This window comes from Trichechus manatus, unplaced genomic scaffold (assembly GCF_000243295.1).
Source record: "Trichechus manatus latirostris isolate Lorelei unplaced genomic scaffold, TriManLat1.0 scaffold00076, whole genome shotgun sequence".
Taxonomy (NCBI): domain Eukaryota; kingdom Metazoa; phylum Chordata; class Mammalia; order Sirenia; family Trichechidae; genus Trichechus; species Trichechus manatus.
The window spans coordinates 3,146,754-3,170,667 of record NW_004444012.1 but is presented as its reverse complement, the minus strand read 5'-3'; the positions used below and the strand labels follow the sequence as shown (position 1 = coordinate 3,170,667).

General features: G+C 38.8%; 1 protein-coding gene across 2 annotated transcripts in view; it reads left to right on the top strand.

Annotated features, from left to right (window-relative positions):
- DPH6 (diphthamine biosynthesis 6) overlaps positions 1-23,914 on the top strand; it is a 204,195-nt gene that overhangs the window by 97,913 nt on the left and 82,368 nt on the right. For both annotated transcript variants that reach the window (XM_004380602.2, XM_023735112.1), the window contains exons 4-5: positions 9,376-9,449; positions 16,906-17,024. In XM_004380602.2, coding sequence (XP_004380659.1) covers positions 9,376-9,449; positions 16,906-17,024 — 193 coding nt within the window. The remainder of the gene's footprint in view (positions 1-9,375; positions 9,450-16,905; positions 17,025-23,914) is intronic.

Here is a 23,914-nt window from a genome sequence, read left to right as displayed (position 1 = left end):
GGTGCAGGTAGGCAGGATGCAGCGGGGAGATTGTTATGTGTGGAGCTAAGATGGATATGGGAGAGAGGAGAGAGGAACAGGAGCCAAAACATACAAACAAACAAAAAAGAATGTTAGGGGAGCTTGCCATTGGAGTGGAGAGATGAGAGACTATGAAATGGAGAAAAACTGAAAGGGGAGGAGGAAGAAAAGAAAAAAAATGAATAAATAAGTATAAGAAAGGTTAAAGAACTGCAAAATTCCCAGGGATCCCACTGGTGCAGCTATGAGGTCTGGGGAAGTCGCTCTCAAGTGTTGCAGTACAGCCTGGCTAGAAGGCGTAGAGGTATACAACGCCAGGTTTTCAGGGAGCAGAAAGAGAAGGAAGATATAGAGAGAAAAGAAACTGAGCAACGAAGAAAGACAAAAAGGGAAAAAGAGGAAAAAGAAAACAAAACAAGAAAGGCCCCGAAAGAAACAGAAAAAAAGAAAAAAAAAACCAACGTAGAAAGAAATGTCCTCAGGGATCCCTCTGCACGTCTGTGGAAGTCGAAGGGGCTTCTCACTGCCACGCAGCTCAGCCTGGCCAGAAGGGGCTCCCAACTCAAGAAAAGGAAAAGAAAACAAACAAACAATTCAAAACAAACAAACGAACAAAAGCCCTGGGATCCCAGCAGCGCGGCGGCCCAAACCGGGAAGCAGCTCCACACTCGAACGGAGCTCTGCAGCCCCTCAGGAAGAAGTAAAGATGGCGCACGGAGCCAGGTACTTGAGCGAAGGGAGGGGGAGGTGGCGAGAGGCAAGTAAGAAGTCAAAAGAAGCAGAAAAAAAAAGCAACACTAGCAGCCAACAAATGGCACTCAGAGAGCCAGCTAGTGCAGGCTGGTGTTTCTGGACAAGAGACTGTGTCCGTGGGAAGCAGAGGGGGCTGAGTGTGGGTAAAGAAGGGTAGATAGTGGGAAAGCGTATATCACAAATTACTGGAGCTCTGCAGCCCCTCAGGAAGAAGCGAAGATGGCTCACAGAGCGAGGTACTTGAGCTAAAGGAGGGGGAGGTAAGTAGAGGCAAGGAAGAAATAAAAAGAAGCAGAAAAAAAGCAACACCAGCAGCCAATAAATGGCACTCAGACAGCCACCCATTCGGGTGTGTGTAATCCAAGCAGCCACTGTTTCCTGGTCAAGAGACTGTGACCGTGGGAAGCAGAGGAGGCCGAGTCGGGGTGAAGAAGGGTGGGGGGTGGGAAAGCATATATCACCAATTACCGGTTGTTTTGTCTCCCGCTGGAAGCTCTGTGAGGCTGCTTTCTCATACCCCGTTTGCTGGTCTCTGATAGGAGTCCAAGATGGCGTATCTGCGCTGGGTTAGCTGGTAGGGGACGTCAGCATGAATCTTTCCTCGCTCTCTGTTCTCTGTCAGTTTTCTCACTCTAGTTGGTGCTTGGCTGAGTTCTTTCTCTCTTCATTTGATGTTTTAGGGTTTCAGGATTGTTGTATTCTCTGTTCGGCTTAGTTTTTTGGATCTTTGCTGTGGAGGGACAGCATGGTGCTTCTGCCTAAAGCGCCGTTTTGCCGGAACTCTTCAATTATTTTTATAGACTAAAGTAATTACAAGAAAAGAAATATGAAATTTTTTGGTCTAAGAGAATAAACATAATAAAGATCCTTGATATGTATTGCAAAATTTCTTTTCAAAATTGTTTTACTAGTCACAGCCTCATTAGTGTAATACAGTTTCCCATACCTTCATCAACTTTGGGTGTTATCAAATTTAAATACATGCACACGTGTGTGTGTGTGTATTTGTTGTTAGCTGCCATCAGGTTGGATCCAACTCATAGTGACCCAAGTACAACAGAACAAAACACTACCGAGTCCTGCACCATCCTCACAACCGTTGCTGTTTGAGCCCATCATTGCAGCCACTGTGTCGGTTTCTTCTTGTTGAGGGTCTTCTTCTGTTTCACTGACCGTCTGCTTTACCAAGCCTGAATATCCTTCTCTAAGGATTGATCCATCCTGATAACATGTCCAAGTAAGTGTTGTTGTTGGTAGGTACCATTGAGTCAGTTCCAACCTATAGTGATCCTATGTACGACAGAAATAAAAACACTGCCCTGTTCTGCACCATCCTCATAATTGTTGCTATGTTTGAGCCCATTGTTGCAGCCACTGTGTCAGTCCATCTCATTGAGGGTCTTCCTTTTTTTTCACTGACCTTCATTCACCACCCAATCCTACTCGCCAGGGTAGGTCATCACCGTTAGCAGTGTGCCATGAATTCATCCGGAAGAAGACTTAGTCTTTCTCTGCTTTAAAATAAATGCTCATCGCAACTAAGAATTTCCAGCATTTTCTATAGAAGACTAAGGGCTGGACTTACTTATACATGTACAGCATGCGAGTGCATGCACACACTCACAGTTTTTCATAAATCAGCTGTTTGCTACACAGTACTTCCAGCCTCAGTGGAGAAGCCTGGAAGTTGCTGTGGCTTTTCTTCCACATTAGCCATTAAGAATGTATTTTGAGAGGCGTGGCTATTTATCTGTATTCAGCCCTTGGTTTCTTAAACAATGTGTTGACATATTGGTTCTTCCTGAATAAACCCCTGGTATAACTCTCCTTTTACCTACAGGTAAGTGTGGAAATAATACTAACGAAGCTCTGCCTGTACCAATTTGTGGCGTGTATATATGTTTGCTTTTGCAAGGGCCCTCTCTATTGTTATGATTGGCAATGTAGTTCAAATAGCTGCCTGGACTAGCTTCCCAGAAATCTTGCAGGTTGTATTACTTTGACAGAGATTGGAGGGAAAAAGTGATGTAAGCAACAAATGGACCTGTGATGTCTACGTTTTAATCTGGTAGTAGCTGACTCTGTAATAATCTCTTAGAGTCCCGTATTTATAAAACGAGGACGATGATGATAACCTACCTCAGAGCATTGTTGAGAGCAGTAACTAATACAAATGTTTAATGACATTCTGCACTGCTGTTTCTAGTACTCAGTGATGCTCTTGCTGACTTTATTATTTCCTAGGTTGAACTTAGACACATCCATCACTGATAGTGATAATGGTCTAAGCCAAATGGTTTCCACTTGTGTGGCTTAGCAATGTTGTCTCTAACTTCTCTCTTCCTGACATTATTTTTAAAAATTTTCTCCCCCTTTGGTCTTAACTCCTTGTTTAGCTTTTGGTCACCTTGATGATTGGAAGATCATTTAATATGTATTCAACTCACCAAATTATCTGACTGTTGTTGAATTTGGCAATAGATATTCATGGGTTGATTAATTATATTTCACTTAGGATCTGAAGTTTATTGTTTGAAGAATTTGGCAACAGTTTGTGTCTTTTTCCTTCAGATGTTTTGTTTGTGATTCCATCAGAAATGGTGGACCCTCTTAGTGGTCATCAACAACCTCCTGATTACAAACTCCAGTGGTCTTTTTGCACTTTCTACAGTATGGGGTACCATGTATATAAGAAAGAGCACAGATGTGTTTGGCAGACAGACCTCAGCTTAAGGTTGATGATTCTACTTACCCTTTATGTCAGCTTAAATGAGGTTAATCTCCTTTTCTCACACGTAAAATCAGTTTAATAGTATCCTGGGTTGTTATGAGGATTAACTGAGATAAGATATATAAAGTACATAGCACAAGTCTTGACACATACTAGGTACTCGATAGTATTGTTACTTTATCCTTTTATCAAAATATTCTCTCTTTGTGTAAATGTACTTACTGTCTCCTGGTTGTGTCTCCTTCATTGTGAGCGCTCTTTCCTGGTGTCTTCACTGTATTTTCCCCCCCCTTCCTACGTGCTCACACACCCTGGTGTCTTACACTCAGCCCCCTTCTCATCTTAGGTCCTGTCTCCTGAGGATCTTGTTTACTCCTGTGCTTCAGGTTCTCCCGTATGCTGACAACACCCACTTCTTTCTCTCTACTCTGTTGAGCACTAAAGTTGTGTTCAGTGTACCTAATAGTCTTATCTACTTTGAATATCTAGTAAACATACTGAACACAACATATACAAAGCTAAATAAACTCAGTATTTTCTTTTAAAATGTATGTTTCCTTTTGCAGTCAATGGTGGCTGAAACTAGAATCTTAGGTCCCGCCTTTACATATGCTTCTTCTCTCTGTTCAGTTGGTGCCATAATTCTATTTTGTCTCTAAATTAGGGCTTGAATTTGACCTCTTATTCTTCAGTTCTTTCAAACTAGGCTCCTTCTCTTTCTGTACCCTCTAATCTGTCCTTCAGATTGCCACCAGGTGTGTCTTGCTACTTGTAAATATATGATCATACTCACTTCTTAAAATCCTACAGTGAACCAAGAGAAATGAAACCATAAGTCCACAAAAAGACATATAGGAAAGTTTATAGCAGCTTTATTCACCAGAATCCCAAACTGGAAATAACCCAAATATCTATCAACAGATGAATGGATAAACAAAACATGGTAATCCATCCAATGGATAAAAAGGAATAAAAGGGAATGAACTATGGATATATACACGTACAACATGATGAGTCAAAGAAGCTAGAAACAAAAAGATAGATACTGTGTGATACCATTTATATAAAATTCTAGAAAATGCGAAGTAATGTATAGTAACAGAAAGCAGATTAGAAGTTGCCTGAAGCTGGATGAAGGGAGGATTAGACTGCAAAGTGATGCAAAGAATCTTTTGGGAGTGATCGAAATAATCTGTGTCTTAATTGTGGTGGCAGTTTTACTGGTATATAAGTTGTCAAAACTCCTGAAACGTACACTTTAAATGGATGAAGTTTATTGTGCGTGAATTGTACCTCAATAGACTTGATTTAAAAAAAAAAAAAAAAAAAACTACAGAAACCCTGGTGACGTAGTGGTTAAGTGCTGCAGCTGCTAACCAAAAGGTCGGCAGTTTGAATTCACCAGCCGCTCCTTGGAAACTCTATGGGGCAGTTCTGCTCTGTCCTTTAGGGTTGCTATGAGTTGGAATTGATTCAATGACAACAGATTTGGTTTTTGGTTTTTTTCCATAGGGAGGGGCTTTCCATTGCCTTTGGGATGCAAGTCACATTTCTCAGCAGCTTGGTCCCAGTTTGCCTGTCCAGTCTCTTAGGGTTCCATGGCTTGATGCGTCCTTTCAGCCCCAGCTGTGCCACGCTGTTGGCCTTTCCTTAACATACCAAGCACTTAATTTTGTTGCCTCGTATTATCCTCTTCACTCTGCTGGATTGTGCCCCACCCATCTCTCGTTCTTTCTCAGCAGAGAAAATCAAGTATGTCCTCGAAGATTAGGGCCCCAAGTCACCTCCTCTGTGGAACGTTCTCCAACTTTTTGCTTTCCTGTCACTTTCCTTATTGCTTAGGTTTAATGCCTGAACTTCCCAAGGGTAGGGATAATATTATTTAGGAAACTCATACATAGGATGGACATGGAGAACATTTTTGGTAGCCTGTTTTAATGCTAAGTATAAAAATTAAAGAACGATGACATGGCAGTCAGTGGTGTCATTGGGAGAGGTTGGTTATGTGGCTGCTTTACTTTGGTAATGTTACCTTGGTGGGTGCTGTGTTGTAGCTCTCCATGCCGACGACCTCAGTCTGACTGTGTACCAAGAAGTTATCAGTCTCTCCAGCAGAGACTAATACAAACCAAACTCATTTAGACTAATGTATAAATTAGAACACCAATTCATTAATTTATAAAGTAGACCACTTGCATTAACCAGATAAAAATGCTTATTTTGATGGATTTGCGTAATCTTTCAGGGTTGGGAAATAAGGCGACCAAAACTCTAGTGTGAAGGTTGCTTGATGGGCGTAGAATTAGAGCCCGGGGAGGTGGTTAGATAGTCACTGTATTTTGCAGCACACCCGTTTTTATTTTGACTGTGGCACAGTGTGATTTGTTTGCTTCTGTCTTTATGCTACTCAGTGTGATATCTTCAGTAGCTATTCTTTGTTTCTCAGTGACCATTGCTGTAATTTTGCCACTGTTGTTAATTTACTGACTTTTTTCCCCCCAAAATGATATAGGTCAGAGTCTGGACTTCACTTCATCTTTTCTAAAGAGTGTGATAGATCTTTATATTTTAAAGATCTATTTTTCTTTCTTCCAATGACTATTTATGTTCAGAATGATTAAGCATTCAACAGAAGTCTTACTTATCCTTAAATTACTCAGGACTCGCTATGTTGGAGGAGTTTGTGGTAACTAGAGTGTAGAGTTGAGTGCCAAGGGTTAGTAGGCTACTGTTGAGAAGTGATAATGGACAAGAGGTTATGGCTCAGGAGTGAAGGGCTTTGTCAAGTGAAAGAATTAGGCCTTTATCCAGGAGGAGGAGGAGTAAGGAGTAGTAATAGTAACGTAGTGGTAATAATAAGAGTATGATAATGAAAGAAGAAAATATTTATTGAGTTCTTACAAAGTCCTGGACACTGTTATTTACTTGGGTTATTTTACTCAACCCTCGCTATAACCCTAAAATAAGAGTGATTATTATTTCCACCTTACAGATGGGGAAGCGGACACAAAATCACAGACGCAGTAGGTGGTAGGGCTGGATTTCCAAGGGGTAGTTGTAGTCCGTGTTGAGCACATAAAGCTAATGATCAATGTATAGGCCTAGTGCTGAAGAACACTCAGAATGCTACTAGGTATATGATTCTAGAGCTGATGCTTTAGGTGTTATCAAGTAGAAAACAAAGACATGGAAGGAAAGAGAATTTCAGAGAATGCTCGTAGACTAAGAAGAATTAAATAGTAATTATCCCAGTGTTGTGGTGAGCATTAAATGAGAATCATAGCACATTAGCACATATTAAATGGATAATAAATGTGAATTATTATTTTAACAGTGATTAGACTTAGCTTAGGATGAAAAACATCAGTTGCTCTTGTCTTTGTTTTCATGATTTATAGAGAAATATGCACATACACATACACACAGTACTTCATATTTTCTCATGTCAGAGCTTCAGATAAGCACTTATATGGAAAAGGAATATAAAATTTTGATCATTTGACAAGTGTGTTCACTGTTCTGTGGTCTATTCCCTATTTGCATTTAATGAGTAACACTATGCCTTGACTTTTTCTAATGAGTACAGTGACTTTTATGAAAAGAAAATGAGTAGGAAGGTTAGAAAAAGGTTATAAGCAAATGTTCTCATGAAGTTGCTGAAAGAGGAAAGTAAAGGAAATAGCTCCTTTCCTGGAACCTTATCTGATAGAAAGAATCATTTTATTTTTGGGAAGTTTGATCAGATATTTCTCCATTTTGGAGGGAAAGTTTTAAATTGACTTTATCTCTAAAGACTTGAGTGATTCTTCTTGTACATTTTTGCTTATATATTATGGCATCCTTTTAGGACACATGGGGTTATTTCGGTATTTCTTGAGGTATTACTTTTATTTTATGTGAAACACTATTGTTTTCCTTTGTGGGTTTGATGAAAGTGATGAAAGATTTCCAAGTTTGGAAAAACCAATGTATTAATAATGAAGTTATTTCTCTGAAGCAGTTTCTTCTGTACCTCCGTATGTTAGGATAGATTTTCTTTTATTCCTATTTGAAGAATTTCTATTCAGTTCATTATTAGTAATGCCCCCCCAGTCACTTTCTTCATACTGTTTTCTAGATAATAGTCACCTCGTTTATACCTGTGTTGTGTGTTACCCTGTCATAAGTGTATTATCTTACACTTCTTTACATTAAATCCCATCTTAGACCTGTGCTTCCAAATCCCCAAGTTGTACATATCCATTCATGTACTTGATTGATCTTCTTCTTTTTTAATCCATCCTAGCTTTGTATCATCTGCAAACTTGATCAAACCTGAATTTACATTCTCCACCAGGTCATTAGTAGGTATGCTGCATCGAAAAGTCCTCGTCCCTATGGGACTCTGCTTCTTATACTGCTGGATGTTCTTAGTTGAAACTCGGTTGATAATAATTTATTCCTTCTTTCCTGTTGTAGAAGTCTATATCCACTGTGCTGTATTGTTTTCCAGGCAATGCTTCTACTATCTCTTTTTCATCTTTTACTAAGTTTCAGATAAAAACCATCATATCTACTTATGCCACTGTTAAATTAAAAAGAAAAAAGTTATTCGTAGTTATTGTTGCCGTCAGGTTGGTTCTGACTCATAGAGACCCTACTTACAACGGGAGGTCCTGCGCCATCCTCACAGTCATTGCTGTGTTTGAGCCCATTGTTGCAGCCACTGATTTAATCCATCTCATTGAAGGTCGTCCTCTTTTTCGCTCACCCTCAACTTTGCCAAGCATGATGTCCTTCTCCAGGGATTGGTCTCTTCTGATAACATGTCCAAAATATGTGACATGAAGTCTCGCCATCCTCACTTCTAAGGAGTATTCTGACTGTACTTCTTCCAAAGCAGATTTGTTCCTTCTTCTGGAAGTCCATGGTATATCCGTTATTCTCTGCCAACACCATAATTCAAAGGCATCAATTCTTCTTCAGTCTTCCTTATTCCTTGTCCGGTTTTCACATTCATATGAGGTGATTGAAAATACCATGACTTTGGTCAAGTGCACCTTAGTCCTCAAAGTAACATCTTTGCTTTTTAATACTTTAAAAAGGTCTTTTGCAGTAGATTTGCCCAATGCAATATGTCATTTGATTTCTTGACTACTGCTTCCATGGGTGTTGATTATGGATCCAAGTAAAATGATATCCTTGACAACTTCAGTCTTTTCTCCATTTATCATGATGTTGCTTATTAGTCAAGTTGTGAGGACTTTTGTTTTCTTTATGTTGAGGTGTAATCTATGCTGAAGGCTATAGTCTTTGATCTTCATCAAAAAGTGCTTCAAGTCCTCCTCACCTTCAGCAAGCAAGGTTGTGTCATCTGCATATCACAGGCTGTTGGTGAGTCTTCCTCCAGTCCTTATGCCGCGTTCTTCATATAATCCACCTTCTTGGAATATTTGTTCAGCATACAGATTGAATAAGTGTGGTGAAAGGATACAACCTTGATGCATACGTTTTCTGATTTTAAACAGTGCACTATCCCCTTGTTCTGTTTGAATGACTAATGTAAGCTGGAAAAATATTGTTCTTAAATAGAAATTTCACGGAAAATTTCTGTCAGATATCAGTAAGTCTGTTAGTGCTTTCTCCATGGAAAATGACCTCTATTTGTTTGAGCTATTAAGTGAAAAGAATAATGAATAATTATTTTCCTCATGGCTGGGAGGGTGACTTAACACACACATTATTTTTTCTTGAATGTGCACTGTACTTTAAGTAAATTACTTTGCTTCAAAGTTTCCTGAATGAGACATAGTTCGTTTATAGTTTTTGAAGCATGATGCAGTGTCATATGTTTATTTTTTAAAAGTTATGTATTTTTTCTTTATTTTCAGGAAAAAGAAGAAGTAGAGGGGATATCAGTAGGTGCTATACTTTCTGACTATCAGCGTGTTCGAGTAGAAAATGTGTAAGAGAACACTAATTTGTCCTGTATTTTGAAATTATATGTATTTTAAGAATGTGAATAAATGAAAAATGAGTAATTTTATCCAAATAATAAGTAAATGTGATATTCTACATACCCCATGTGTCTTAGGCTGGGTTCTCTAGAGAAGCAAAACCAGTAAAGCATGTAAATATATATAGAGAGAGATTTATATCAAGGAAATAGCTCACGCAGTTGTAGTGGCTAAAACGTCCCAAGTCCACAGATCAGGGTAGAGGCCTCTCCCAGTTTACATAGCCGCAGAAGCTGGTGAACCCAAGGTTGGCAGGTCGGAGAGGGGCTCCCGCTCACAGGCTGTGAAGGTCAATGAATTCCAAGATCAGCAGACAAGACAATCAGGTTTCTCCTGATTCAGGTAGCTGCAGGGGCTGGCGAACCTAAGGTCGGCAGGTTGGGGAACTGGACTCTTGCTTGCAGGCTGAGAAGTTCGACGAATTCCGAGATCAACAGGTAAGCTGCTAGCTCAAGTCCCACGTACTGGAGGTGAGACAAGAGGCAGCTGCTGAGTCTGGAACAAGCCAAAAACCTTCGTGAGGCGAGCAGGCAGAGGGTAACCGGCGGAAGGCAGAGACGTGAAACTGAGAGGGCGGTGAGCTGCCCCAGGCCCCGCCTCCGCCAGTACCACTCAGCAGATTCCATCGTGGGGGTGATCACAACATTATACAACTGCTAAAACACTGAGAATAATGGTCTAGCCAAGTTGACATACAATCTTAACCATCACACCATGGAACCAGATTTGTATATTTACCAAAGTAACAAAAGCCTCACATTTACTTTTCTTCTGCCCTTAGATTATACATGAGAGTTTCTTAACTTACTATAACCAAAAAACCCGTTGCCGTCATGTCGATTCCGACTCATAGCGACCATACAGGACAAAGTAGAACCGCCCCACAGGGTTTCCAAGGAGTGTTGGTGGATTTGAACTGCCAGCCTTTTGGTTAGCAGCTGAGCTCTTAACCACCGTGCCACCAGGGCTCCTAACTTACTCTAAGGAAAAAAATATATTTATAATAAAAAATTGAGATAAAATTAAAAAATGTAAAAAATATTATCTTAAATATTTTCTTATTTGATTTCATATACCATATTAATGTCTTTTAATTCATCATCATTTGTACTAAAAATAAGGAGCTAATAGAAGGAAAGTACTAATATTTTAAAGGAAAAAAAAGCTTATTGAAAGAATCTCTCTTTGGTTCATAGAATTCAGGTGATGGCCAAAAATATTCATTAGTTTGAAATACTTCTATAGATAGCCATTCAGTTTTCAAAGAATTTTTAAATTGCTGTTCCACCAGCTTCTCCCCATGGGATGTAGCACTAATAAAAAATTTAGTCTGTATCTACAAATACCAAAATAGTAAATTCCATTGATCCATTCTAAAATCATAAGGACAAATGATAATAATGATTATTTAATGTTGGCTTAGAAAAACACACCTAAATTAATTCATTTTTCATTTTTAATTTATCATTGGGACAAATAAAATATATCGTATAGAGATTTTCCACATAATTATATTGGCAAAAAAGAAACTGTGGACGCCAGTGTTAATCTTGAGCACAACATGACTTAGAAATAAGCTGTCATTTTCCATTCAAAAGATACATGGAGTTGAGGCAAGTGTTGTATTTATGTAATAGTTTCGTGTTATTGGCAAAGAAGTGTTATATTAACTATGTCATTAAAAACTTATGTATTAATGGACCTGAAAATACGTTTTATTTTAATTGTATTTATTTTCTGATAAATTCCACAGTGGATTTAAGGCAGTTAAAAAAAATACAGAATATTAAATCCAATTGAAGGGAAAGTAGATTAAATTATAGTTAAGTGAAGGGGAGTATAATGATTTCACAGTTTGGGGTATATCAGAATCTCTGGAGAAGGGAAGTTGGAAGTGGGGCAGGAGATCAAGCATGTGTATTTTGTAAAACCTTTCTGTACATTGTGCCTGCTTCCATTAGAGCATAGCTGGTCTACACACAGAATGGCCTGCCTGTCCTTTAAGCTATACATTAGGCATAATATTTTTCTTAGCAAGTTTTGAATGGCAATGAATTTTAGGTTGTAGTCTCTGAAAATTATTTAGTTTACAGATCTATATTTTTGAAGAAATTCAAATCCACGTGGCTTAATGGATAGCCAAACTGGAGATAGGGCTGACATCTGTGGAAGTTAAAAAAGCAAATGGGGATGTGCTCCTGATTAGGAGGCTGTCTTATATCTGCATGGAAGAAGGCCCATGGCAAAGACATATATATAGGCAAGATTTTCCTCAAAACGCAGTCTAAGATTTGAGATCCTCACGTTTTATACCATAGACCATATCCGCAATAATTTTATCCTTGAAATATTTTAAGAGACGTGTTACTGGGAGTCAGTTAGTCTACAAACTCAGTTTCATATTAGTCTATCCCCAGTTTGTGGTTTGTGTATCATCATGATATTTTCAAAATATAAAGAGTTTAATAGACATCACAAGGTCAAATGCAGCACTGATTTACAGAGGAAGTATATTTGAGCTATGGTGTGAGGAGTTTAAATAGGTGAAAAAGTTTGACTAGAGTTTAAAATTAATTTGTCAAAAGATTATGATGATTGATGGATCTCAAAGTAAGAACTAAGGGTTTTGCAATAGGCACAGGCAGGAATAAAGTTTTATTTTTCAATTCAAAAACTTTAGTAGCTAAAAAAAGGGTAGCAAGGCTAGTGTAATTAGTAGGCATTAAACATTAGTGGGAGGACAGCAAGAACTGTGATGTATATGTCACAGGGGTAGTTTAAGTTTTATTGTCTTTATGTTCATAAACTGTCTCAACATTGCTTTAGATGATCTGGAATATACAAAGGAAAATTATATGAAACAATCTCTGCAGTGAGGAAGGTTTTATTTTTTTTGAAAGTCGGGATATATGTGCATTAAAACAATAGTGATATCTTTAGGACCATGTATGTGTAAAGGCCACTACTTTTCTGTCAGGTGGTGATACTGTAGTGGCTTACGTGTTGCTGTGATGCTGGAAGCTATACCATCAGTATTTCAAATAACAGCAGGGTCACCCATGGTGGGCAGGTTTCAGCAGAGCTTCCAGACTAAGACAGACTAGGAAAAAGGACCTGGCAATCTACTTCTGAAAAAAAATTACCCAGCAAAAACCTTTTAGATAGCAGCAGAACATTGTCCAATATAGTGCAGGAAGATGAGCCCCTCAGGTTGGAAGGCATGCAAAATATGACTGGGGAAGAGTGGCCTCCTCAAAGTAGAGTTAACCCTAATGATGTGGATAGGGTAAAGTTTCAGAAACTTCATTTGTTGATGTGGCGTGGCTCAAAATGAGAAGAAACAGCTGCAAACATCCATTAGTAATTGGAATGTGGAATGTATGAAGTATGAATCAAGGAAAATTGGAAGTTATCAAAAATGAAATGGAAGATCAATATTCTAGGCATCAGTGAGCTGAAATGGACCAGTATTGGCTATTTTGAATCAGACAGTCATATGGTTTACTATGCCAGGAGTGACAAATTGCGATGTCATAGTCTCGTCAAAAGGAACATTTCAAGATCTGCCCTGAAGTATAGCACTGTCAGTGATAGGATAATATGTATACACCTACAAGGAAAACCAGTTAATACAACTGTTATTCAAATTATGCACAAACCACTAATGCTAAAGATGAAGAAATAGAAGAATTTTATCAACTTATGCAGTCTGAAATTGATATAATGCAATCAAGATGCGTTGATAATTACTGATGATGGGAATGCAAAAGTTGGAAACAAAGAAGGATCAGTAGTTGGAAAATATGGCTTTGGTGATAGAAATGATGCCAGAGATCGTATGATAGAATTCTGCAAGACCAACAACTTATTGATTGGAAATACCTTTTATCAGCAACATAAACGGTGACTGTACACATGGACTTTACCAGATGGAATACACAGGAATAAAATCGACTGCATTTGTGGCAAGTGACAACAGAGAAGCTCGATATCATCAGTCAGAACAAGACCAGGGACTGACTGCAAAACAGATCATCAGTTGCTCATATGCAAGTTCAAGTTGAAGCTGAAGAAAATTAAAACAAGTCCACAAGAGCCCAGGTACAAACATGAGTATATCCCACCTGAATTTAGAGACCATCTCGGGAACAGACTTGATGCATTGAACACTAATAATCAAAGACCAGAGGAGCTGTGGGATAACATCAAGGACATCATACATGAAGAAAGCCAAAAGGTCATTAAAAAGAAAGGAAAGATCAAAATGAAAGTCAGAAGAGACTCGGAAACTTGCTCTTGAACTTAGAGCAGCTAAAGCAAACAGAAGAAGTGAAGTAAAAGAGCTGAACAGAATATTTCAAAGGACGACTCAAGAAGAAAAGTAAAGTATTATAGTGAAAGGTACGAAGACTTGGAGATAGAAAACCAAAAGGGAAGAACACGCTCAGCATTTCTCAAGCTGAAATAACTGAAGAAAAAATTCAAGCCTCAAGTTGCAATATTGAAGAACACAGGAAGCATCAAAAGAAGATGGAAGGAATACACAGAGTCACTGAACCAAAAAGGTCAACGTTCAGCCATTTTAGGAGGTAACATATGATCAAGAACCGATGGTACTGAAGAAAGAAGTCCAAACTGCACTGAAGACATTGGCAAAAAATGAGGCTCCAGGAATTGACAGAATACCAGTTGAGATGCTTCAACAAATGGATGCAACAGTGGAAGTACTCACTCATCTCTGCCAAGAAATTTGGAAGACAGCTACTTGGCCAACTGAGTGGAAGAGATCTATATTTGCACCTATTCCAAGGGTAGGTGATCCAACGGAAAGTGGAAATTATTGAACAATATCATTAATATCACACACAATAAAATTTTGCTGAACATAGTTCAGAAATGTTGCAGCAGTACATCTACAGGGATCTGCCAGAAATTCAAGCTGGAAGAGGGCATGGGATGAGGGCTGTCATTGCTGATGTCAGATGGATCTTGGCTGAAAGCAGAGAATACCAGAAGGATGTTTACCTGTGTTTTATTGACTGTGTAAACTATTAAACTATGTGAGTCATAACAAATTATGGATATCATTGCAAATAATGAGAATTCCAGAACACTTTATTGTGCTCATGAAGAACCTGTGCATAGACCTAGAAGCAGTTGTTCGAACAGAACAAGGGAATACTGTGTGGTTTAAAATCAGAAAAGGTGCGTGCCAGGGTTGTATCCTTTCACCATACTTATTCAATCTGTATGCTGAGCAAAATATTCGAAGAAGCTGGACTATATGAAAAAGAAGTGGCATCAGGATTGGTGGAAGACTCATTAACAACCTGTGATATGCAGATGACGCAACCTTGCTTGCTGAAAGCGAAGAGAACTTGAAGCACTTACTGGCACCCATGGAAGCAGCAATCAAGAAATCAAAGGATGTATTGCACTGGGCAAATCTGCTGACAAAGACCACTTTAAAGTATTAAAACAAAAAATGTCACTTTGAAGACTAAGGTGCACTTGACCCAAGCCATGGTATTTTCAGTTGCTGCATATCCATGTGAAAGCTGAACAATGAATAAGGAAGGATTGATGACTTTGAATTATGGTGTGGGTGAAGAATATTGAATATACCATGGATTGCCAGAAGAATGAACAAATCTGTCTTGGAGGAAGTATAGCCAGAATGCTGTATTTAATCCTCCATACTTTGGACGTGTAATAAGGAGGTACCAGTCCCTGGAGAAGGACATCATGCTTGGTAAAGTAGAGGATCAGTGAAAAAGAGCAAGACCCTCAACAAGATGGATTGACACAGTGGCTACAACAATGGGCTCAAACATAGCAACGATTGTGAGCAGGGTGCAGGACTGGGCAGCATTTTGTTCTCTGTACATAGGGTTTCTATGAATTGTAATTGACTGGACTGCAGCTACCAACAAACCATGTGTAAAAGACCAAACATGTGGTACGTTGAATAAGTATTGGGATTCTGTGAGAGAGAGAGAGAGATCAGTGTTGGCCTCAGTGGTCAACCAGGCAGTCTACTAGGGATGATGGCTTTTAGAGTCAAGTTCTTGGTTTGAAATCTGATCTTAGCCGTTTACTGTTTGCCTAGGGCAAGTCACTTGAGTTTGACTGCCATTTGTTGAATATCTATTTAATCCAAGGATTTTAGTACATTCTTTATCTATGTTACTTTTATTTGATTAATTAGTTATAGTCCTTCCTGAGAAATTGACATTTGAGGAGAGGCATGAAGCAGTGAGAAAGGTAGGGAGCATGCCTGGTACATTAGGCAAAGTGAGTAGACCAAGGGTGGCAGTGTGGAGTGAGGGGAGCGAGGAGCTGAGGTCTGAGAGAGAACAGGGCAAGATTCATGTGTATCCATTGCAAGGACTTTACCCTGGAGTCATGGGGAGCCACTGGAGGATTTTGAGCAGAGGGGATCCCATGGTCCCTTTTATGTTTTAAAAGCATCACATTGGCTACTGTATTGAAAGGGGGTTTTAAAGGGTCAGGGATGGAAGCAGGGAAAGAAGTTAGGGGGATATTGACTCCAGAGATTATGGTGGTTCAGGCCAGGGTGTTAGCAGCGGTGTTGAATAGCAGTGGGGTTCTGGATTGTGCCAGTTTGGATGTGGAGTGTGAGGGAAGGAGGATCAAAGGATGACTTCACTCTCCAACTTTTAATCTTCTCAAGAACTCTGATAGGAAGTATTTTTATTTTTGGACTAGAAAACTAAAGACAAGGACTTACCAAAGAGTTGACTTAGCAAAGCCATACAGCTAGTGAGTAGCAGAAGCAGATTTCAAGCCCAGATTTGTCTTGACTCAAAAAACCATACTGTTTCTTCTGCAACAGGAATATCAAGTGTCTAGTCAACTCCCTGCAACATAATAGGCACTCAGTAAATTGTACCTTTTGTTTTAATTATGTTCTCTTCACTCAGAGCCGTATTCTAAAAACTATTTCAAAGTTAGTAGGTAGGAATAATTCATATGATAAGTATTGTAAATTTAATAATATGTGGTTTGCTTATTAGAATAAATTTATTTGCCTATTTTGCATTTGCTTCACAAGTTTGATACCCAAGGACGTTCTAAAAATGAGAATAATCATTCGTTAGTGTTGGGAAGCTCTTTTGCATAGATTTCTAAACTTAGAATCCTACTAAAAGTGGTATTTTTAATCTGTCTGAAGATTTCATTTTTATCTGTTTATGCATAGCCTGTGGAAATTAAATATGTTTATGTTGTATATATAAACTTTATTATGCAAAACATGTTTTTTAAAGTATTTTAAATGCTGCAATCCTTGAGAGATGCAGTATGTTTAAAATAAAAGTAATTGCTGTGGAATCAAGTATAGAAAATTAAGATATCATCTGGTTTTTTCTTTTTATTTTATAGGTGTAAAAGACTTAATCTCCAGCCTCTAGCTTACCTTTGGCAGAGAAACCAGGAAGATTTGCTTCGAGAGATGATATCATCTAACATCCAAGCGGTGATCATCAAAGTAGCAGCTTTTGGTATGTAGCCAGGCTTCCAAGGGAGCTCTCTGTTACCACACACATAATCTCAGTTCACTTATAAGCAGTTATAACAAAAAAGGATGATCTAGAATATTAAAATGGAAAATTTGTGTAGAGTTACAAGCTGAAGAACTTGAGTAAGCATCATATATAAAGAAAGGGGAGTTTAAAAATGGGCCTTTGACCATTTAGGAAACGTTAATAGTGAATCTTCTGTCTTTTCTTTCTTTTTTTTTACTATATAACTGACTCTAAAACTGATATTGTATTACGGCCCTTCATTTGAAGGTCTCTTATAGGATTTGGAATTCAGGCCTATAGGAAATAGACAATAGAGGTTGACTTTTACCTATTTTGAATAATATTTCAATAAAAAGCTTGGTTCTGTTTGTGATACCAGAAAGAGAGTAAAGCGGGGTCTGGTGGGAAAATGATGTTTGAGAGAATGGCATCTGGTCAGTTATAGACACAGCAGGCAGTTGGTGATCTGATTCAAATATGGATAGCACATAGGGACAAATTTAATTTGTTTTGAATTTTTCTGATTATATTCATTTTCAAGAAATCACACAATTTGAGCCCACTACATTTATTTCATGAACCTATTACAGAAAATGCACTGTACCTAAATCATGTAACTAATTTGAGAGTGTTTATCTTCCTGATCTCTGAAATAACGAGGTCTCAAGCTGTGGAAGACTGCATAGATAAATTCACACTTTAAGCAGTATTAACAGAAAGGTGAAGAGTGTAGATCCTGTAATATTTCTCCTATTTCCTATACCGGTTGAAGCTGAGGTGTGGTCTTTAGTGGAAACCCTTATTTAGAGAACCCGCGGTTGAGCTCCTTAGCTGTTAGGAGGACTGAAGTATCCTTGTGTTCTCATTTCTGAGCAGAGGTTAGTAACTCAGGGTTGAAGTTCTCACAACATACTGTCATAGGAGTTTCTGTGTGAATCTAGAAGAGTATTCTCTCCCTGTGTCTTTGCCACTCTCACTCTCTCTTGGATTTTCGAAGATTGTGTAGTTCTGTAATGAACGTCTGTGACACATTAGTGGAAGGAACAGAGACTACACCTTTGACTGTCAGAAAATGAAATATATTAGGACCTGAGGGGCAGCTTACCTTTTTGAAAAGACAGAGCCATAGAATTTAACCTAACTGCCATGTTTATGGAGCTCTGGTGGCACAGTGGTTAAGAGCTTAGCTGCTAACCAAAAGGTCAGCAGTTTGAATCCACCAGCCGCTCCTGGAAACTCTATGGGGCAATTCTGCTCTGTCCTATAGGGTCACTATGAGTCAGAATCAACTCAAGGGCAACGGGTTTCATTTTGTTTTTTGGCCATCTTTATAATTATGCGTAGCCGATATTGCATGCCCCTTTATTTATGTGTGTGGGTTTGTGTGTGCCTCTCTGGGAGGGTTAGAGATTTTCTTCACATACATTTCTTCTACTGCACCAGAAGAAATGTATGTGCCAAGAGCTGTGATATCTGCACAACAGGCAACTGGAAGAACAGTTACAGCCCAGATCACAGGAAGATGTGATTGTGCTTCAAAAAATAGAATTAGTATCGGTTTAATGAGAGTTTTTCCTCCCATGAACTCAGTGGTTGTGACAAAGCTTCATCCAGTCACAGTGCAAACCATTCCTCAAACTACTGCAGCAACATATTCCCGGTTTGTTCCTCCTGAAAGTAGGACCTCTGCTTCCAGATCTCTCGGCACCAGATCAACTCACATATTCCTGGTCTGTTCATCCTGAAAGTAGGATCCCCGCTTGCAGATCTCTCGGCACCAGATCAGCTCTCACCCAGTCTCTCACAAGTGTTCATTCCATAAAAGTGGCTGACTAAAGTGAAAATGTTTACATTGAGGTCTTTTAGTTCCTCTGGTTTTACCAATGATTAGAAGACTTTAGTTTAAAATTTTTTCCATGTTCTTAGAACACTATAGGTATATCATGTTTTACTAGAGACTTTTTTGAAGCTGTACCATCCATTGTAACTATATGTAGAAATTATTTTAATGTTATTTTTTATTTAAGCAATTAAGTAAAAAATTTTAAATTAAAAGAGAAACTAAAAAAAAAAAAAAACTTAGCTGTATTAAACTTTTGGTAGAGTATGAAACTCAATGAGGGATGTCATTGCTGATGCTGATGGCTCCTGACTGAAAGCAGAGACTACCAGAAAGATGTTTACCTGTGTTTTACTGATTATGCAACTGTGTGGATCATAACAAATTATGGATAACATTGCAAAGAATGGAAATTCCAGGACTCTTAATGGTGCTCCTGAGGAACTTGTACTAGGAGCAAGGAACAGTCATTCGAACAGAACAAGGTGATATTGTGTGGTTTAAAATCAGGAAAGATGTACATCTGGATCATATCGTTTCACCATACTTATTCAGTCTGTATGCTGAGCAAATAATCCGGGAAGCTGGACTATATGAAGAAGAACGTGGCATCAGGTTTGGAGGAAGACTCATTAACAACCTGCAATACGCAGATGACACAACAATGTTTGCTGAAAGTGAAGAGGACTTGAAGCACTTACTGATGAAGATCAAAGACTGTAGTCTTCAGTAGGGATTACACCTCAACATAAAGAAAACAAAAATCCTCACAACTGGACCAATAAGCATGATAAACGGAGAAAATAATTGACATTGTCAAGGATTTCGTTTTGCTTGGATCTACAGTCAATGACCATGGAAGCAGCAGTCAACAAATCAAATGACGTATTGCACTTGGACAAATCTGCTGCAACAGACGCCTTTAAAGAGTTAAAAAGCCGAGATGTCACTTTGAGGACTAAGGCATGCCTGACCCAAGCCATGGTATTTTCAGTTGCCTCATAATTCATGTGAAAGCTAGATAGTGAATAAGGAAGACCGAAGAAGAATCGATGTATTTGAATTATGGCGTTGGCGAAGAATATTGAATACACCGTGGACTGCCAGAAGTACGAACAAATCTGTCTTGGAAGAAGTACAGCCAGAATGCTCCTTAGAAGGGAGGATGGTGAGACTTCCTCTTAGGTACTTTGGACATGTTATCAGGAAGGAGCATTCCTTGGAGAAGGACATGATGCTAGGTAAAGTAGAGGGTCAGCAAAAAATGGGAAGCCCCTCAACAAGATGGATTAACAGAGTGGCTGCAACAATGGTCTCAAACGCAAGAGTTGGGAAGATGGTGCAGGATCGGGCAGCGTTTTGTTCTGTTGTACATAGGGTTTCTGTGAGTCGATACCTAAGAACCACACAACAATATAAAACTGAGCTAGTTTGTCCTTAGTAACTCAATGACAAAAGTGTAGATCTGATTTTTACATTATAGTTTATGATTTCTATTGATTACCTATAGGTACACAAAGATGAAAGTAATTCTTAAGAACAGTGTTAAATAAAAGTTTATTGAGTGGCACATTCCTTATATATGATGCAGTGTAGGTCTCCAAACTGCCCCCCTACCCCCCACCCCACCCATTTAAAGTTGTCAAAAAATGATTTAAGCAAAAAACGGGGCAATAGGACCTTTCCTTGAGGGGAAGGGATTCTCTAAGTTTTGTGGCCCTGTAGACCATGGAATGGTCTTATAATAGAAAAGGTTCAGTTCTACATGGATGCATAAAAATATATTTCTGATAATAATGTTACATAACATTGGCATTTTGCAGGCATCAATGAACTCATAAAATTTTTACCTTAATGACTTAATGTTTAAAGGAATTTCCACTGGATTTTAGACTTAAAGAGCCATTGGCTCATTGGATTTTGAGAGCAATTTGATCTTTTAGAAAGATTTGTTTTTAATTGTATTAGTGTTACATTGAAACATTCTTGTTATATAATGTTCAGTCTTCATAGATAAAGACAAAATTCCATTTGTTTTCTGTCCTCCCTCCTCCCTAACCACTCACTCCCTTCCCAGAAATACACACCAAAGAAATAACTGATCATCTTTCTACATTCCTTTTTTTATTATTTATTTATATACGTACAATTAGAAATAGCATGATTGTTTTGTGGATTTTAATTATTACATGAATGATGTTTTACACTGTAGGTTGATCTGCAACTTGCTTTTTTTCATTCAACAATATATCTTGAAGGCTTTTGCCACATCAGTAAATATAGATCTGCCCGGTGTTTTGTTTTCTTTTTAAGTAACTTTTCATTGAATTATAACATAAATATAAAAAAGTACACAAATAGTAGACATACAACTTGATGAATTTCACAAAATGAACATACCTATGTAGTCAGCACTCAAGTCTGGATAGAAGGAAAAACCTATCTAATCTTCCAAATATATTAATGACAGACCTCCTGGCAAAAACAGACAAAACAAAAATACTGATGGTATTTACTAGGAGGGAACAGTTCTTATCTTTGGACTGGTTTTAGTAGGATGTATCTGGTTGCTAACTATTGCTTTTAGTAAACAAGCCTGGAACCTTTGGATTGGGAGCATGGTGCCCTGGAACATGTCACATGAGGTATGTGGCTATCTGAATATGAAATGGAGATGGTTCATGACTGAGATTGCTATCTTCTATGTAACTAATGAGAAGTACGTGCATTGCTGAGGGACCTCCCATGATAACCTGGATCAGAGCGTCTCCAGTGTGGTGAGAAGGGACCTGGAGAGCTGCACTGTTGATCCTGGACATCTCTCTGCTTCCCCTGTGTCTCTTGATTGTTTGAACCCTGAAACTGTATTAGTAAAACTTGGTACTAAGGAAATTCTCTGATTGTGTGAGTCTCATGGACCAGCCAATCTTTTGTTATTGCAGATTGGCCTAGTCAAAGGGTCTTTCAAACCCCCAGATGTAAGATATAAGGCATTTTAACACAAGAAAAAGAAGGGGGTGGAACAACATGATGAGGTCTTGGCCACTGTTAGCAGCCTTGGCAAAGGCAGGACCCTTAAAAACAATAACAGCAGATGGTAGTTGGAGAAAAAGCAGTGAGACCAGCTTTATGCATCGCAGGAAAATCTTCCACTTCTTGAAAGATATATTTGTTTTCAGAGTAACAAAATTAAGACTATTGACCATTAGGGAAACCAGCCAATTGTTGAAGACCAGGGTCTGGTGACAACTGATTGCTGAGAATATTCTGCTTAAGAGTTAGGGTCATTTATAGAAAAATACCAGCAGAAGCTTGAGGTGTAATTATTGATACATATTCTTAGAATTAACGTCAGGGGGCCACATCTCTGTTCTAGACATGGTTGAATGAAAGGATTACTTATGTTGAACAGATACTTCTACATGATATGATAGTTCATTTTGGGTGTTTCTAAATGTGACAACTAGCCTCCAGTAGTAGGTTAAGGCTGGATTTGGCAATCTTACACTGAGGGGGTAACTGCCTCACCTCCTCCCCAAACCACAAATGGAATACTTCTCCCAAAGCAGTAACAGGAATGGTACAAGTACAAGCAACTCTAGACTAGCTTTATGATGACCAGAGGGAGACGCATAATTTATAATGCCATTGGCACAAATGATGATGTGATGAGGGGAGGTCACCAAATGTAACCTTACTCATGGGACACCAGAGAATATTCAGGGGGCAATAACAGACCTGTTGGCTCACCATGCATAGTGCTGCGTAACAGAATAAGGTTCTAAGCCATCCAAAAATAAAGGGTCCCAAAGAGGAGGAATGAAAAGACAAGAAGACAGGTAACTGGCTGGACTGAGTAGAGTTGTTTAGATGACTTTTGAAGAATAGAGTGAAAAAACAGGAAATTGATGGAATTTCCACTAAGGAATGTAGAAACTATTATCAAGTTTTAAAGGATGGGAGAGGCATTCTGGTACCACATTTTAAGTTGCCATAGCAAATTCACTACTTATTCTATTCAGGAGGAATTCAAATCCAGTTATGAGGATCATGATCTGAAATGGAAAATTCTTTTTTTTTAGTAAAGCAAAAAGAAAGTTTTATTTGGCATATATTCAGAGAGGCAAAAGTGGGAAATCGGACAACCATGCTCCCAGAGCCATGTCTGCCTGAGTCCAAGAAACCTTACAGAATGACCAGTATATATTAACATGGCAAAATGCACAAAACCATTGAAAGCTTCACCTTTTCACAGATTGGCTAGAAACTGTGATCCTACATTTTGAATTGTCTTTTTTGTTTTTTTTTAATTGTTGTAGTCTAAATGAAGTTTACATTTCAAGTTAGTCTCCCATCCAAAATTTTATACATACATTGTTATGTGACCCTAATTGCTCACCCCATTCTGTGACAGCACACTCCTCCTTTCCATCCCTGATTCCCCATGTCCAATCAACCAGCTCCTAACCCTCTCTGCCTTCCAGCCTCACCTCTGGACAGAAGCTGCCCCTTTGGTCTCTTGTATCTACTTGAGCTAAGAGGCACACTCCTCACAAGCTATCACTTTATGTCCCACAGTCCAGTCCAATCCCTGTCTGAAGAGTTGGCCTTGGAAATTGTTTTAGTTCTGGGCTGATAGAGAATCCAGGGGCTGTGCTTTCTGGGGTACCTCTAATCTCAGACCATTAAGTCTGGTCTTCTTACTAGAATTTGAGTTCTGCACCCCATCTTTCTGCTGCCCCATCAGGGACTCTGTTGTGTTCCCTGTCAGGGCGGTCATTGGTGGTAGCCGGGTACCATCTAGTTCTTCTGGTCTCAGGCTGCTGAAGTCTCTGGTTTAGGTGGCCCTTTCTGTCTCTTGGGCTAATACTTTCCTTGTGTCTTTGGTGTTCTTCATTCTCCTTTACTCCAGGTGGTTGGGACTAATTGATGCATCTCAGATGGCCGCTTGCAAGCTTTTAAGACCCCAGATGCCACTCACCAAAGTAGGATGCAGAACATTTTCTTAATAAGCTTTGTTATGCCA